This window comes from Primulina huaijiensis, chromosome 5 (genome assembly GCF_012295235.1).
Source record: "Primulina huaijiensis isolate GDHJ02 chromosome 5, ASM1229523v2, whole genome shotgun sequence".
Lineage (NCBI taxonomy): Eukaryota > Viridiplantae > Streptophyta > Magnoliopsida > Lamiales > Gesneriaceae > Primulina > Primulina huaijiensis.
This window is the reverse complement of record NC_133310.1, coordinates 20,796,737-20,811,501: the sequence shown is the minus strand read 5'-3', so window position 1 is coordinate 20,811,501 and position 14,765 is coordinate 20,796,737. Positions and strand designations below refer to the sequence as shown.

The 14,765-nt window shown below is 32.6% G+C and overlaps 3 protein-coding genes across 3 annotated transcripts; all 3 read left to right on the top strand.

Moving 5' to 3' along the window:
* Nucleotides 1-6,447: 6,447 nt before the first annotated feature.
* Nucleotides 6,448-7,192, top strand: LOC140977574 (17.3 kDa class I heat shock protein-like). The gene has a single exon (XM_073442325.1). The coding sequence runs from the start codon at nucleotides 6,592-6,594 to the stop codon at nucleotides 7,072-7,074; it is 483 nt and encodes a 160-aa protein (XP_073298426.1). The 5' UTR covers nucleotides 6,448-6,591; the 3' UTR covers nucleotides 7,075-7,192.
* Nucleotides 7,193-10,767: 3,575 nt separating this feature from the next.
* On the top strand, nucleotides 10,768-11,569 carry LOC140977573 (17.3 kDa class I heat shock protein-like). The gene has a single exon (XM_073442324.1). It carries the CDS (start codon nucleotides 10,936-10,938, stop codon nucleotides 11,404-11,406), a length of 471 nt encoding a protein of 156 aa, XP_073298425.1. The 5' UTR covers nucleotides 10,768-10,935; the 3' UTR covers nucleotides 11,407-11,569.
* Nucleotides 11,570-14,160: 2,591 nt separating this feature from the next.
* On the top strand, nucleotides 14,161-14,622 carry LOC140977727 (18.2 kDa class I heat shock protein-like). Its single transcript, XM_073442471.1, has one exon. It carries the CDS (start codon nucleotides 14,161-14,163, stop codon nucleotides 14,620-14,622), a length of 462 nt encoding a protein of 153 aa, XP_073298572.1.
* Nucleotides 14,623-14,765: the final 143 nt, after the last annotated feature.

Below are 14,765 nucleotides of genomic sequence, written 5' to 3'. Positions count from 1 at the left end.
AACCACACTATACACGAGAACTTGATGTAAGCTAGCACATCCAGTAGTGTTCCCGGACTATGTAATCTTCACACTCAGATAACAAAGAACGTTCGTGGGGGCGTTAGAGGTTTTTCCGACGTAACAACTCCGACGATCAAGTCAGTCAAGTGTTTTTTCTAAGGAAAATGCGTTGTAGAGAATGTATGTTGACTATTCGTGAGAAACAAGAAGTCAATTGAGTGCTTCATAGTTAATAAAACCTGAGTATTTACGGAGACACAATTAATGATGATCTTGCTTTCAGTGTCCGATCTCTTAGAGCGTGATGGTTGCTCATGCCCTATTTTTTGACACTTCTACAAATGACACTCCATACTGCTTCTGGTACCGTCACATCAATCTTGCGTGTGCTAAATGATATGCCAATAATTTTACAACACGACTTCTCATAGATGTGAGCCCAAGATTGTCATTTTGTCCTCGAATGTTCGGACAATGATCGTTATGCTAGGCTGTGAATAGGACCTCTAATATCTCTAAGTTTTTTTATATTGTTCGGGCTGAGCTGAGAGTCCGAACTCATTCAAGCGTAGGTCGCTTTGATTATCATATCTGTTTTTTGCAATTCCGGAGATGAGACCCGAACAAGCTCTTATCGCAGCTGAGCTATAGGATGATCCGAGCACTTCTCGGAGTATCACCTAGTATATTATCATACATATTAACGTATTAGTGTATGTTTATGAGGTTGGATATTCGAACATTCGACTTATGGACGTGGAGTGTAATTAATGTTGATTAAAAGGGCCTAAAAGCAAGTAACTAGCGCAATCTGCCCGTCTGCCATCCAATATAATTCCTCTCATTAAATTGAAAGGTGGCCCGACATTCCAATATCGACAAGAGCAAGGTTTTATTGACTGAAAAAAAACAAAAACATTATGGTAGGGGACCTTTAAGACGACATTGTCTCTCATTATTTTTCATTATTTATTTTTTAAACCTTAATTCAAATAATTATTCGAGATCTAGTATCAGTTTAAAATTATATATATATTTAAGTTCCATGTTTCTTAATACACACTGAGATTTTTGAAAACTTTACTTTAAAAATGTTTTTTGAAATGGCAGATTTTCATTTTTCCATTGTACAGATTCTATCTTTACCAACCTGCCCGGTGCTATGAATAATATTATTATTTATGATAATGTACCATAGAAAGATTAAATGTATTCACGTGGGAGGCAAGTAATGCCTTGAATGCTTTTGAAACATGTATTCGCAGCTACTCAGCATGATGCATAAGTTGTTCCACAAATTGTGCTACATCTTTTGTCACGCCAACTATTTCCCCCGTGCAATTTCCAGCTATATATATATAAACTAAATAATTTAATTTTTTTTAACTTAATGACTCGACCATGTTCAATGGTAGAATATAAGCTAGCATTTACAAACTAATGTAACGACATGGGCGAGTTACAATCGTAGCTATTGCGGACGCAAACGTCGTAGTTATAGGAACGAATAGTTCTTGCACGAAAAAAAAAATCCACCACAGCAAGATGCGAGTTAAATATATGGAAGACACTTTTCGAATCCACCCGGTTATAGGTTGCAATACATTAGCTACTCAAGATGCGAGTCTATATTACACCAAGAGTTTTACTCTCGACGTGTTTATATAACTTTGTAATTTTACAATTATCTTGTAAAAAAAATAACCGGGAGTTGTAGCATAGAGTGACCCTTAGTCAAGTCATATCACAAGAACATTGTCGATATTGTGTTTGTGAACCTACTTTGAACAGGTCTAATAAAAGTTTAAAGCGCAAATAATCGTGCAAAGTTTTCAACATGTCACGATCCTAATGTTGTCGGTACAGTAAAACTGATTTATATGGAATCAAATTTTATTTTTAATATTGTATGAGATTGTTAAATAATATAGCTGGATTATATATATACCCACATTCCCTCTCCTAGCAATTAATAATTCCTCCATATAATAAAACCAATAATTCCTTGAAGAATTCCGCACGTACATTAATAATGTATTTTAATAAATAAAGTATATATTTCTTGTCAGACGGTCTCATATATCTTTACAATAAAAAGTAATACTTTTGGTATTATTTTTTTACGAGTTACCCAAATAGAATATTCATATAAAAAAAGTGACAGTGAGATTGTATATATCAAAAGTTTTTGTACAATAAAAAATATACTGATGAGATTGTTTTCACTAGTGAAACATGAATGGACCACTCAGTGTAGTGTTGTGCATGCAGGCTTAGTATGATACTGAGTAGGCACCCACTGCACATTAACTCCGAAATTAAACAAGCAAATATAATAAAATTATTGTGAAATAAAAAGTAGAATTTGTTTTTTTTTTTATCTCTCGTACAGATTTAGATACGAGGGTTTTTGGAAATCACATTTGAAGTACATTTGTCTCTTCTTTATTGTGCATGAATATATATATATATGATCCCCACACTTCGATATATGGTAGAGCATTTCTTGGAAGAAGCTGTCGTACGTCATTTGCATGCTTGTTTTTGGCCTCTTTAATTCATATGAATTCTCATTGATTCAATGCCACCTTCCACTAACACTTCAAGGAAATTGCTTTTCTTTTATTGTTATCGTCAATGGGGTGAGCATTCGGTCAAAAGTCGAATCGAATTAATCGAAGTTGTTGAAAGCTAGCCGAACCGAACCGATTTTTCAGAAAGTTTTTTAGAAAAATGAGTTGATGAAGTTAGAATCTTATCATCATCCTCATCTTGTTGTTTTGAGCAATTTCTATGAATTAATGAATACGAGCAAAGGGCAGTATACTGGATAAATCATACAAATAAATAGAGTTATTCTTGAAATTATCAGACATGAATTAAGAAAAAACAGATATTATATTTAGAACATTAATTTTGTACTGGATAAAAATTAAAAATAGAAATTTAAAATAAATTAATAGTCGCAAATTAAATTTTTTGTCGTGTACCTTGCACGTTTTTTTTTTTTGTCATGTATTGATCAATTCGGTCTTCGTCTACTAACTTTTTTTCAATTTTATTTCTTTTTATTCATGGAAGAGTGCTAACATGTAACCTGATCCATCAACTAGTGTCCATTTATATGTCATTATTTTTCGGAGTCAATAAAACACTCCAAATAAAAAATGACTAAAATCGAAAAAATATGAATTAATGGATTAAAACCGTAAATTGATCTATAACTAAAACAAAAAGTGGAAAGTAGGCAAGTTAAAAAATCTTGCATCGAAATAAAATAGGTATCGTACCATTCATTTCATTACGACTAAAAGATGACACTTAACCTAACATAAAAGTTTTACTCAACGTAATTTACGATTTTGAGACATATTTTTTATAACTTGAAAGTTTATGCATTTATTCTTAAAATTTGTATGTTTATAAGTTCTTTAACTTATTAATCAACTCAACATAATTAAAATTATATTAGAAACGAAAACAGTTTTCACGCTTATTCTCGTTCAAAATTCGCTTAAACTTGTCAAGTTAAATCGTAATGCTTCGTCAATCTTCACGTTTTTTAAAAATAAAGTATATATAATTGATAAAAAGCAATGGTCTCTTGGGCAAAAACTTATGTAAGACGATCTCACGGGTCGTATTTTGTGAGACGGATCTCTTATTTGGGTCATCCATAAAAAAATATTTCTTTTTATACTAAGAGTATTGCTTTTTATTGTGAATATCGGTAGGATTGACCTGTCTCACAGATAAATATTCGTGAGACCTTCTCACAAGAGACCTACTCTAATCTCTTGACGGAAACCCGTTAAAAAAAATATATTGTGTCCCGTTGGCAAAAGTACTCATAGCTCATATTGAAATAAAATTAAAACAGATCCCATGCGCAGAATAAACTGGGCCAGTAGATTGGGCTGACAAGTACCGTTTTCAATGGAACCGCAATCCAATTTGGTAGAATTGGGTCTTTAGTTTTCATGTTAATCGAACATCTGAAAATATCAGAATAAATATATATTAAGTTTTCTTCCAAAAACTTAGTGTATTGGTTTATTTATATTGTATTATTATTTATTAATAAAATATCAATTTTTTTAATTAAAAGAGTAGCTTGATAGATATGACTTTCAGATCACATGCTTCATTCCTTACACCATCGACCCTCTCATTTTAATTTTTTTTCTTCTCTTTTAAATGCATTACTTCAAATTGTATTTTAATCCTGGGTTATTTTTTATAGTTATGTTTTGATTCTAATTTTAATATAAATCAATTTAATTATTATTATCGTTGTTAACAGACACATGCAGAAATATGTTGAATTACGTGCACGGATGGATCTACTTTCCCAGCGTTCCTAATTGTGACATCGAGATGCCAAACCTTCCCGAGAGGTGACACCTGAATGAAACTCTTATCAATAATTTATTAATAATCGAAACAAAACAAAAAGTACTGTAGAATTTGCCAAACCATGAAAGGATAGCTCTCGATCTCGCAGCCAGCTCTGTTTCACTGCGTGACGTGTTCTTTCTTCAATTAGCACGGGATTTTTTCAACAGGTCTTTCGGGGTTCTGTAAAAATGGGAACTTTACCGCAATCCTATGTGGCGGATTTGGAATCAGCAAGCGGCGGCCGCCAGGTTCTCTCCACGAGTGGTGGTGGTGGAGGAACACTCTAATCTAATGTGCCCGGTGAAAGTCCTGTTGAGTCTACGGATGTGGGAAGTGGGGCGGTTGAAAATAAGCTGCGTTTGGGAAGAAATCTGAGGGTTTGTAGAATTTGCCATTTGTGTACAGATGCAACCAATCAAGATTCTGGACTGATTTTTGAACTGGGTTGTTCATGTAGAGAAGATTTGGCGGTTGCACATAAACAGTGTGCCGAGGCTTGGTTCAAGATTAAGGGCAACAAGTAAGTAGAAAAGATTCATTTCAATCACGAAACGTGATTACAAATTAGTTTTTGGCACTTGGAGTGTACGATATATACCTGCTCGAATTGGTCTGGTGTGGGATTCTTGGGTTGGATTCCTAGTTTCCTTCCTTCTGTCTTTCACTTTGTCCTTGTCTAAATGTTTTTTTATGTTCAGAGTAATTATTTACCCGTGTTATCATGTCATTAATTAAACTCAACTGCCATCCATTAAAGTTCCACAAATCTCGTTTTCACATGCACCTGTGATGCTTTCTGAGCATTATCTCTAAGATTCAAGCTGGTTTTCGACCTGTAAAGCATTCTACAGAAGGCCACGCCACTGAGTCAGTCAAAAGAGATACAACTGAAGACAATATTCAAGTGTTTGAAGCAGCAAAAAGATGAGCATTTTAGAAGCATGTGTTGCATATATTTGGTATAAAATGTGTTTGATTTCAAACACGCGTACAACATTAACTTCTTGTATATCGCCACTCATTCCTAAAATGGAAATCTTGTGTCATTGCCAAAAATGCATCCCGTATGTAGCAAGATTTCATCCTTGAAAATTTTCCTTACGGTACTGAACCAGAGTTTTAATTAGTTGAGTAATGAACCTGAGCAACTGTACATATTTTGTGGGGTAACAGCAGACTCTTGGCCCATGTCTGTATTATCGATTCAATATCATGAGCCGCATTAGATTTGATACATGTTTGAAACTGCAGAATCTGTGAGATATGCGGATCAATTGCACAAAATGTTTCGGATCCGGCTGAGGCCGAGTCAACACAACCGCACAATGGATCAAACGACTCATCTACCACCGCCATCATGCCTACAAACATCACAGAGTCTCGAAACATCTGGCAAAGTCACCGGGTTCTCAACTTTCTGTTAGCTTGTATGGTGGTTGCATTCGTCGTCTCTTGGCTCTTTCACTTCAACGTACGCTCGTAAGTCGTAACATGATCGACCAAAGAGATAAAACTCGAAGAATAAGTCAAAGTTCCACTGAATTATTTTGTATTTCTTCGGTTTGGCTTCGTTTTTTTCGCTATCTTTCGGGTTTGTCAATGCTTATCCGCCGAATGTGTGGACTAGTGACGGATTCAAAGATTTGTGTTTGTTTGTAGAGAGTTTAATTGTTGTTTGGTCCTGAAAGAGGGGGAGAAAAAGTCGAATGTATTTGTATATTCTTGATAAACTATCAGCTCTGATACAACAACTGCTACTTTCTTTTTGTGCAATTTTTTGTCGTTTAATTGGTTTACGTTGAATCTTATTTAGGCAATTGCAATCTTGCGAACTCTGAACACTTGGCTGCTGTGTTTTCAAATTATTGTTTTTATTTTTGAATTTCCATTGCAATTTTTATAAATAATAAGTTACATGGGCCGGGCCGCGATCTAGTCGTTTATTGAAGAAGCCCAATAAGCATCAAAAAGAACGTTCTAGAAGCTTGACGAAAGAACCAGCATATCCTCGAATGGTTAAGAGGTGAATTAATGGTGGTCTTTCACGAATGTGCTTGAATCGTCTTCTTCGAATTTATATGCCTGCGATTCCTCCAACCGTTCCACACAACACAAGATTTGATTCGAAAGGAATATAGTAATTGCACAAGCCTTCAATCTTCACAACCTGTACGTTCGATCGAGCAAAAAATGTCTCTAATTCCGACTTTATTTGGCAACCGCAGGAGCAACATCCGCGATCCATTTTCAATGGACATTTGGGCTCCCTTTCAAGGTTTTCCTTTCTCAGGTCAATTAGACAATGCACACAGAACTGCTGCGGGAGAGGTCTCTGCGTTTGCCGGTGCCCGCATCGACTGGGAAGAGACGCCGGAGGCCCACGTGTTCAAGGCGGATCTTCCGGGCTTGAAGAAGGAGGAGGTGAAAGTTGAAGTTGAAGAAGGGGTGGTTCTTAAGATCAGCGGCGAGAGAAGCAGAGAGAAGGAGGAGAAGAATGATAAGTGGCACCGTGTTGAGAGGAGCAGTGGCAAGTTCCTCCGCCGGTTCAGGCTGCCGGAACGTGCGAAGGTAGAAGAAATCAAGGCGGAGATGGAGAATGGAGTGCTGACAGTTACCGTCCCTAAGGAAGAAACTAAGAAACCGCAAGCAAAGGTCATCGACATCTCCAGTTAAGAAATTTATGACACTGTAATTTTTTAGATGTTATGAAATGTTGTTTTAATTGAGTTTGTTATGTTATTTTCAATTAATTTTATATTAATTACAAAACTCATCATCAATTCATCTATTTTATATTCTATTCTAAAAAAATACCTTCAGTCACAACAATTAATTTATTTCACAAAATATTTTTAAACCCAATAATTAAAAATTAAAATATGAAATCATATTTAAAATTATTCTTATGTTTATATTCATTATAAATTATAATATTAATGAATTAAAAAATATTAAATAAATATATTTTATTTAAAAATTTTAAATATTTAATCTTATTATTTTAAATATTTAAAAATTATTAGTTAATTAAAAATACAATCACACATAAAAAAACTGAAAATAAATCACTAACATATAACAAATATTTTAAAATGATGTTTATAAAATGGAAAGGTAACACAAATATTCAAGTTTTAATTAATTAAATTATTATATACATCTCATAAATTATCGATTAGTGCATCTCGTAGTGTGAAATGAGATTTTTTTTTTATCCTTTATTTTTATATCGAGTAAAAATTTTCGAATTTTTGATATGTGACCATTTCCACATTTCGAGTCGGTGTTTTCATCATATCTTGGATTAGTGTATCAATTTTACGTTTATCATTTTGTACATTATGATATATGGACTTGTTATATCTTGCAAGTGTTTTTTTTTCCAAAGTATATTTGTATTCAATGTTAATTAATTAAATTATAACTACACGATTAAGATAATTAAATTTTTTAAAATGACGAATTAATTTATGTTTAAATCATTTGCGTTATGGAATTGATTGAAACTATGAATTAATTAATTTAAATAACTAATTAAATCTATTTATTATTGCTTGATATAATATAATATAATAATAAATTTTAAATTTGGTAAACGTGTTCATATATATTTTTTTATATATAAATTTTGTTAATTAAATATAATATTATACAATACTAAGTAATATAATTATTTATAGAAAAAAATCTCAAAAAAAATTATTGGCATAATCTAATATTGTTGAAACTTAAAATCAACGCACATTTTACCACTACAATAACTTAATTCTAATTAAAAATTTAAAAAAAATTTGACGTTATTGCTACGTAACGCTGAAAATAACGTTGAGTTGAGGCAAAGAATCCAATTTACACTAAAATGCCTCAATGGAGAGAAGGTTCATGCCCCCATGTTGGTGAAAATGAGGGATGATGCATTATTATGATGGGTATCTATTAAAAGGTCAAATTTTTTTAATTTTCAAAAAAAATTTGCCTCTGTCTTTTTAGTTCGAGGCAGTCAAACAAGATTTGGCAAGTGCGTTTTATTTGATAAGCATAATTAGTAGGTTAATGTGTTGGCCTTTTGGGTTTACATAGAGCGTACAAGAAAAATAATGAATGCGGTTTCTCTAGGTTTTTAAAAAAAAGAAAGATGACAGTTGAATTCAACTCCAAACACAACAAAAAAAATGGGGTTAGCGACGGTCAAAACCGTCGCTAAAAGGGTTAAGCGACGGTTCTGAAAAACCGTAACAGGCGCTATACTAAGCGACGTTCAGCGACGGTTTACCTGAACATGACCGTCGCTAATTTAGCAACGGTTAATATAAATCGTCGCTAATATTAAGCGACGTTTTTACATAACCGTCGCTATACTAAGCGACGTTGTTTGAAAAAAACCGTCGCTATATTAAGCGACGGTTTTTCGAAATATCGTCGCAATATAAAAACTGTAAAAAAAAATTAAAAGTCGTCAAAATAGTACGCAGAATTTCATAAACACGATACACCACAAATTTTAAAATTAAATATTAAATTTTCGATAAAAAAAACTTTAAAAATCTTACTTGCACGAAGATATGCAGATACTCGTAACGCTGAAAGATTACATCGATGAGCAAATCTACGAAATTAATACAAAAAAAATGTTAGTACAAAGTAAAAAAACCGAAAATGCGAAAAAATTGATAGAGTTCCGCTAAAAAGTAAAAAATCCGAAAAGGCGAAAATCGCTGTAATTTGTTCGCGAACTTCCGTATATAAAGAACAATTAGCGACAGTTTTTGACAAACCGTCGCCGATCGGTTAGCTCAACAGTCGCTATTGGCGACTGGTAAAAAAGACTGTCGCCTAGTGCGACGGATTAAATAAACAGTCGCAAAATAATGCGACGGTTTATTATAACACCGTCGCACATAGCGACGGGTATATAACCCGTCGCACAAAATAACGACAGTTTAATGTAGCGACTGTTGTTGTAAAACCGTCGCTATAATAGCGACCGTTTTTTATAAACCGTCGCTTACTTTAGTAGACGACAGTTTTATGAAAAACCGTCAATATTGTAATAGCGACGGTTTATAAAAAACTGTCGCTATATTAGCGACGGTTGTTCAAAAACTGTCGCTAACATTTGAAAGCGACGGTTAATCAAAAACCGTCGCTATAGTAGCAACGGTTTGAAAGCGACGGTTTATCAAAAACCGTCGTTATTCTATCCGTTTTTTTGTAGTGAAAATCACGTAGCAAACCTGCAAATGTCAGCCTCACGAATTAACTAATGAGATGGTATTGTAAGAATTTTGTGAAAGTAGTTTTAATATTTTATTATTTATAATAAAAGAAAAAATGTATAAAAAACATTATATGTTTATATTATTTTCTTCAAAAAATCAATTAAGGACATAAAAAATTCAATGTTAGATATTAAATCTTAATTCAAACATCGACATAGGCATTTTTTTTAAATTTACCCTCTTTTAATATATTTATTTATTTTTATTAATAACAATTCCACTCAATCACTCTAATGAATGCAATTATAAATAATTAAATTTGACAGTTGGATTGATATCTTTGTAAGAATTTGATTTTAAATGGTATAAAAAATTTGATATAAGAATTAAATATATTTATTATATCAATAATTTTAAGTTATTATTTAAACACACGTACTTAATAATTTTAATACTCCATATATTGCACAAGTGATATATTAATATGAAAAATAATAAAGAACGATTAATAATCCCATTTTATATCACAAATACGAACTATCGGAACAAACCAAATTATTGATATAATTATTATATCAATAATTTTAAGTTATTATTTAAATACTCATGCTTTCGAATACTGCAATTATAATTTCATCCCACGAATTAACGGTGAGAAAATATAATCTTTCTAAAACTATAATAACCTAATTAATCATTTATTAAACAGAAACGTAAATCTAATAATATATTGGAAATTATACAAAAAATGAGAAAATCATAAATATTGTATCCAAAATTTATATTTTGTTATAAGATAAAAAATCGTTTTAAGCCGTATAAAAGTATTTTTTGAAATTCTTATATAATGACTTAGTGTCTTTATAGCTTAACTTATAAGTTGCTTAAAATATCTCGTAACATGGTCAAGTACTTTTATGAAAGTTTTTGAAATATATATAGTTATATATAATGTTTTAATACAAGCTAATAATAATAATAATATCTTTATAATATTTATAAGGTATATTTATTTTAATTCTACACTCGACTTTGGGCTCGAAGAAATGGGCCACGACATAGTAGCTCATTGTTCATTGAAGAAGCCCAATAACTCACGAAAGGAATGTCCTAGAAGCTTAACGAAAGAACCAGCATATCCTGGAAATGTTAAGAGGAGAATTAATGGCGGTCTTTCACGAATGTGCTAGAATCGTCTTCTTCATATTTATATACCTGCGATTCGTCATATCCATCCGCATAACGAAAAGAGTTTCATAATTGCAGGTTTGTGTATAATCTTCATAAATATAATCTACGTTCGATCAAGCAAAAAATGTCTTTGATTCCGACTTTATTTGGCAACCGGAGGAGCAACATTTGCGACCCGTTTTCAATGGACATCTGGGATCCCTTTCAAGGTTTCCCTTTCTCAGGTCAATTAAACAATGCACGAGGTGAGGTCTCTGCGTTTGCCGGTGCCCGCATCGACTGGAAAGAGACGCCGGAAGCTCACGTGTTCAAGGCGGATCTTCCGGGATTGAATAAGGAGGAGGTGAAAGTTGAGGTGGAAGAAGGTGGGGTTCTTAAGATCAGCGGCGAGAGAAGCAGAGAGAAGGAAGAGAAGAACGATAAGTGGCACCGTGTGGAGAGGAGCAGTGGCAAGTTCCTTCGCAGCTTCAGGCTGCCGGAGGGCGCAAAGGTAGAAGAAATCAAGGCGGCGATGGAGAATGGAGTGCTGACTGTCACAGTGCCCAAGGAAGAAATCAAGAAACCGCAAGTCAAGGCCATTGACATCTCGGGTTAAGGGATCAATGGCGCGTGATTTATTTGATACTATGGTGTGCAAGTTTTACTTTCTAGTTTCACCAATTAAATAATTGTCTCTCTTTTTTTGTTTTGGTGTTTAAATAAGAATTGTTATTGAAGTTACATTTTATAATATCTAAATTTTTGTGCAAATATCATGTGAAGAGCTAGCGATGGCAACTTTTCCCACGGGTTTAGGGTCCAGCGGAGAAAATCCGAGACGGGGATAGGGATCTCCGATTTTTTCGGGTTCGGGATCGGGATGGATATGGGATTATTATTCTCATCCCCAAAATCCCCGAACTCATTTAAAAAATAATATTAATAATAAAATAATAGTATTATTAGTATTAATAATATAATAATAATTTTATTTTTTAAAATATTAATATTATTAGTAATATTAATATTGATAATGATATTAATATTAATATTATCTCTAATAATAATAGATAATAATAAGTTTTGGTTTGAGAAGATCTCCGAATCCGTCATCGTTTTATCATATAAATATTTCTGAAACGGGGATAGGAAGTTGATCTCCGAAGTTTCCCGAAAAAACGGAGATGGGGGTGGGGATGGAATTCGGGGATGGAAATGACAAACATGTCCTCGCCCCGGCCCATTGCTATCCTTATAAAGAACACATGAAATTCAAGCCACATTAGTACTATATATTTGGACGATAAATCATAATCATTCATCTTTACGTCATAATTGAATTAGTGATTAAAATGTATTTACTCAATCTATGTATCATGTATTAAAACTGATAAATATATTATTTATTAAGGTAGTATGTCTTGAAAATAAGAGATGAATTATTGAATTTTGAAAATAAGAATGGCAAATATTTAAAATTAGTGTGTGCTTATGTATGTAATGGTGTATTTATTTTTGAATTATTTTCAAAAAAATTCTATAAATAGGTATCTCAATTTGTGAAAAAACACAATTGAGTAGAGAAAATTTTATAAAGTGTGTATTTTAATATATTTATGAGTTTGAGATTATTATTTTTTATCGTAAATTTATTTTTTAACAGTATGAACAAAATCGAGCTTCTGACCAAATCAGGCCGAGCTAAAAGACATTATATCAAAAATTTCCAGTTGAATCACAACCAATTTAGAATTTACTAATTTCCACAAAATTTCATACCTGAACAGGTGAAACTAAATCGTGTTTCACAATTAATTTATTAAATTGTTTCTTGTCAAAAGGTCGGCAACCCGCCTTGAAAAAGATAAGTCTCTTCTAATTTATGATCTTTTATTAAATTATTATTATTTAATCTTATTGTATATATTTTATTAAAATTTAAATTAATAATCCAGTGTCTGGATTCAAGATTAATTTGAATTTTGTACATAGCAAAGAGTTTGAAATCAATAGATCCATTATTTCTTTTATTCTCATGTCGTCTTTTGACGGACCTCCGGTGAATATTGTTAATTTTAATCTTACTAATTTTTACCATCACTGATTTTGACAATTCTGTATTAATCTACTTAGAACATAGAGTTTATTCGAGTAACGTTACATGTATAATGAAAATTGTATTATATTTTTTACACCACAAAAAATTCAATACAAAATTTTATTTATCAAATCTCGTAATTTATTGAATATAAAATCTCATGATATAATAGTAAATCTCACGATATAATTGTTATAAATATCGTTATACTTTTATACTTTTAACATTATTCATTTTATTTATATAGAAAAACAACAATTGACTTAAAAGAACCTATTTAAAGTTTTAGTTAAATCTATACTATTTTATTATGTTTGAGACACTTAGAGTAACTAACTTTGATGTCATCGTCTGTTTTAATAATTATATATATTAATAAAATGTTAAAATTTTAATGTAAGTTATGTGTAGTTCAGCGGATAGAGTCATTGTTTGTTGGTGTTTATGCTATATGTTCAATTCTTATTGAGGTCATTTTTTTATTCTTTTATTTTCAATTTATTTTTCAATTTATATATCAACTTTACAGTGTAGTCTCTCACTATTTCTTATAATTATATTTTGATCCTCATTTAAATATAAATCAAATTAATTTTAAAAAATATTATACAAGCATGCAATGCGTGCGTCGATGCACAGTGCACTAATATATACATATCTAGACTTCTATACTATATATTAAGTTTGGGCCTAATAGAGACAAAATGATACACCAAATTTCTCTTCCAATTTTGCTCTTATGTTATATCGATATTACAATTTTCTTTTTTTTAAAAAAAATTTCAACAAACATTTTTTTTTTAAATTTCATCAATTCAAATAACACTTTAGTCCCTCGATAATTTGTCAAATTTCATTTTATTCTCTCAATAATTATAAAAAAAAATGTACACACGCACTGCGTGTGTAAAGTAACTAATTTAGATTATCGGACACATTTAAAATTTAAATTTTACAAACTTAAAAAAATCACAATTGCTTTATAATATTTATAAGGTATATTTATTTCAATTATACACTCAACTTTGGGCTCGAAGAAATGGGCCACAACATAGTATCTCATCGTTCATTGAAGAAGCCCAATAACCCACGAAAGGAAAGTCCTACAAGCTTAACGAAAGAACCAGCATATCCCCGTAGCGGTCTTTCACGAATGTGCTAGAATCGTCTTCTTCATATTTATATCCCTGCGATTCGTCTAATCCATCCACGTGACGAAAAGAGTTTCATAATTGCAGGCTTGTGTATAATCTGCGTTCGATCGAGCAAAAAATGTATTTGATTCCGACTGTATTTGGCAACCGTAGGAGCAACATTTGCGACCCGTTTTCAATGGACTTCTGGTATCCCTTTCAAGGTTTCCCTTTCTCAGGTCAATTAAACGATGCACGTGGTGAGGTCTCTGCGTTTGCCAGTGCCCTCATCGACTGGAAAGAGACGCCGGAAGCCCACGTGTTCAAGGCGGATCTTCCGGGCTTTAATAAGGAGGAGGTTAAAGTTGAGGTGGAAGAAGGTGGGGTTCTTAAGATCAGCGGCGAGAGAAGCAGAGAGAAGGAAGAGAAGAACGATAAGTGGCACCTTGTGGAGAGGAGTAGTGGCAAGTTCCTCCGCCGGTTCAGGCTGCCGGAGGGTGCGAAGGTAGAAGAAATCAAGGCGGCGATGGAGAACGGAGTGCTGACTGTCACAGTGCCAAAGGAAGAAATCATGACAAAAACTAGACAATCAAAACTGTAACTCAGCTGCTGGATTTTCACATGTGCTCCAGAAAGCTAGTCACACAATTGGTTACGTCTTTTGGGTCTGGTAAATATTTTCTATATTAGTAATGTATTTAGGGAGACTTTCTATTCGGTACCTCTTTTCTTCAAACTCTTTTT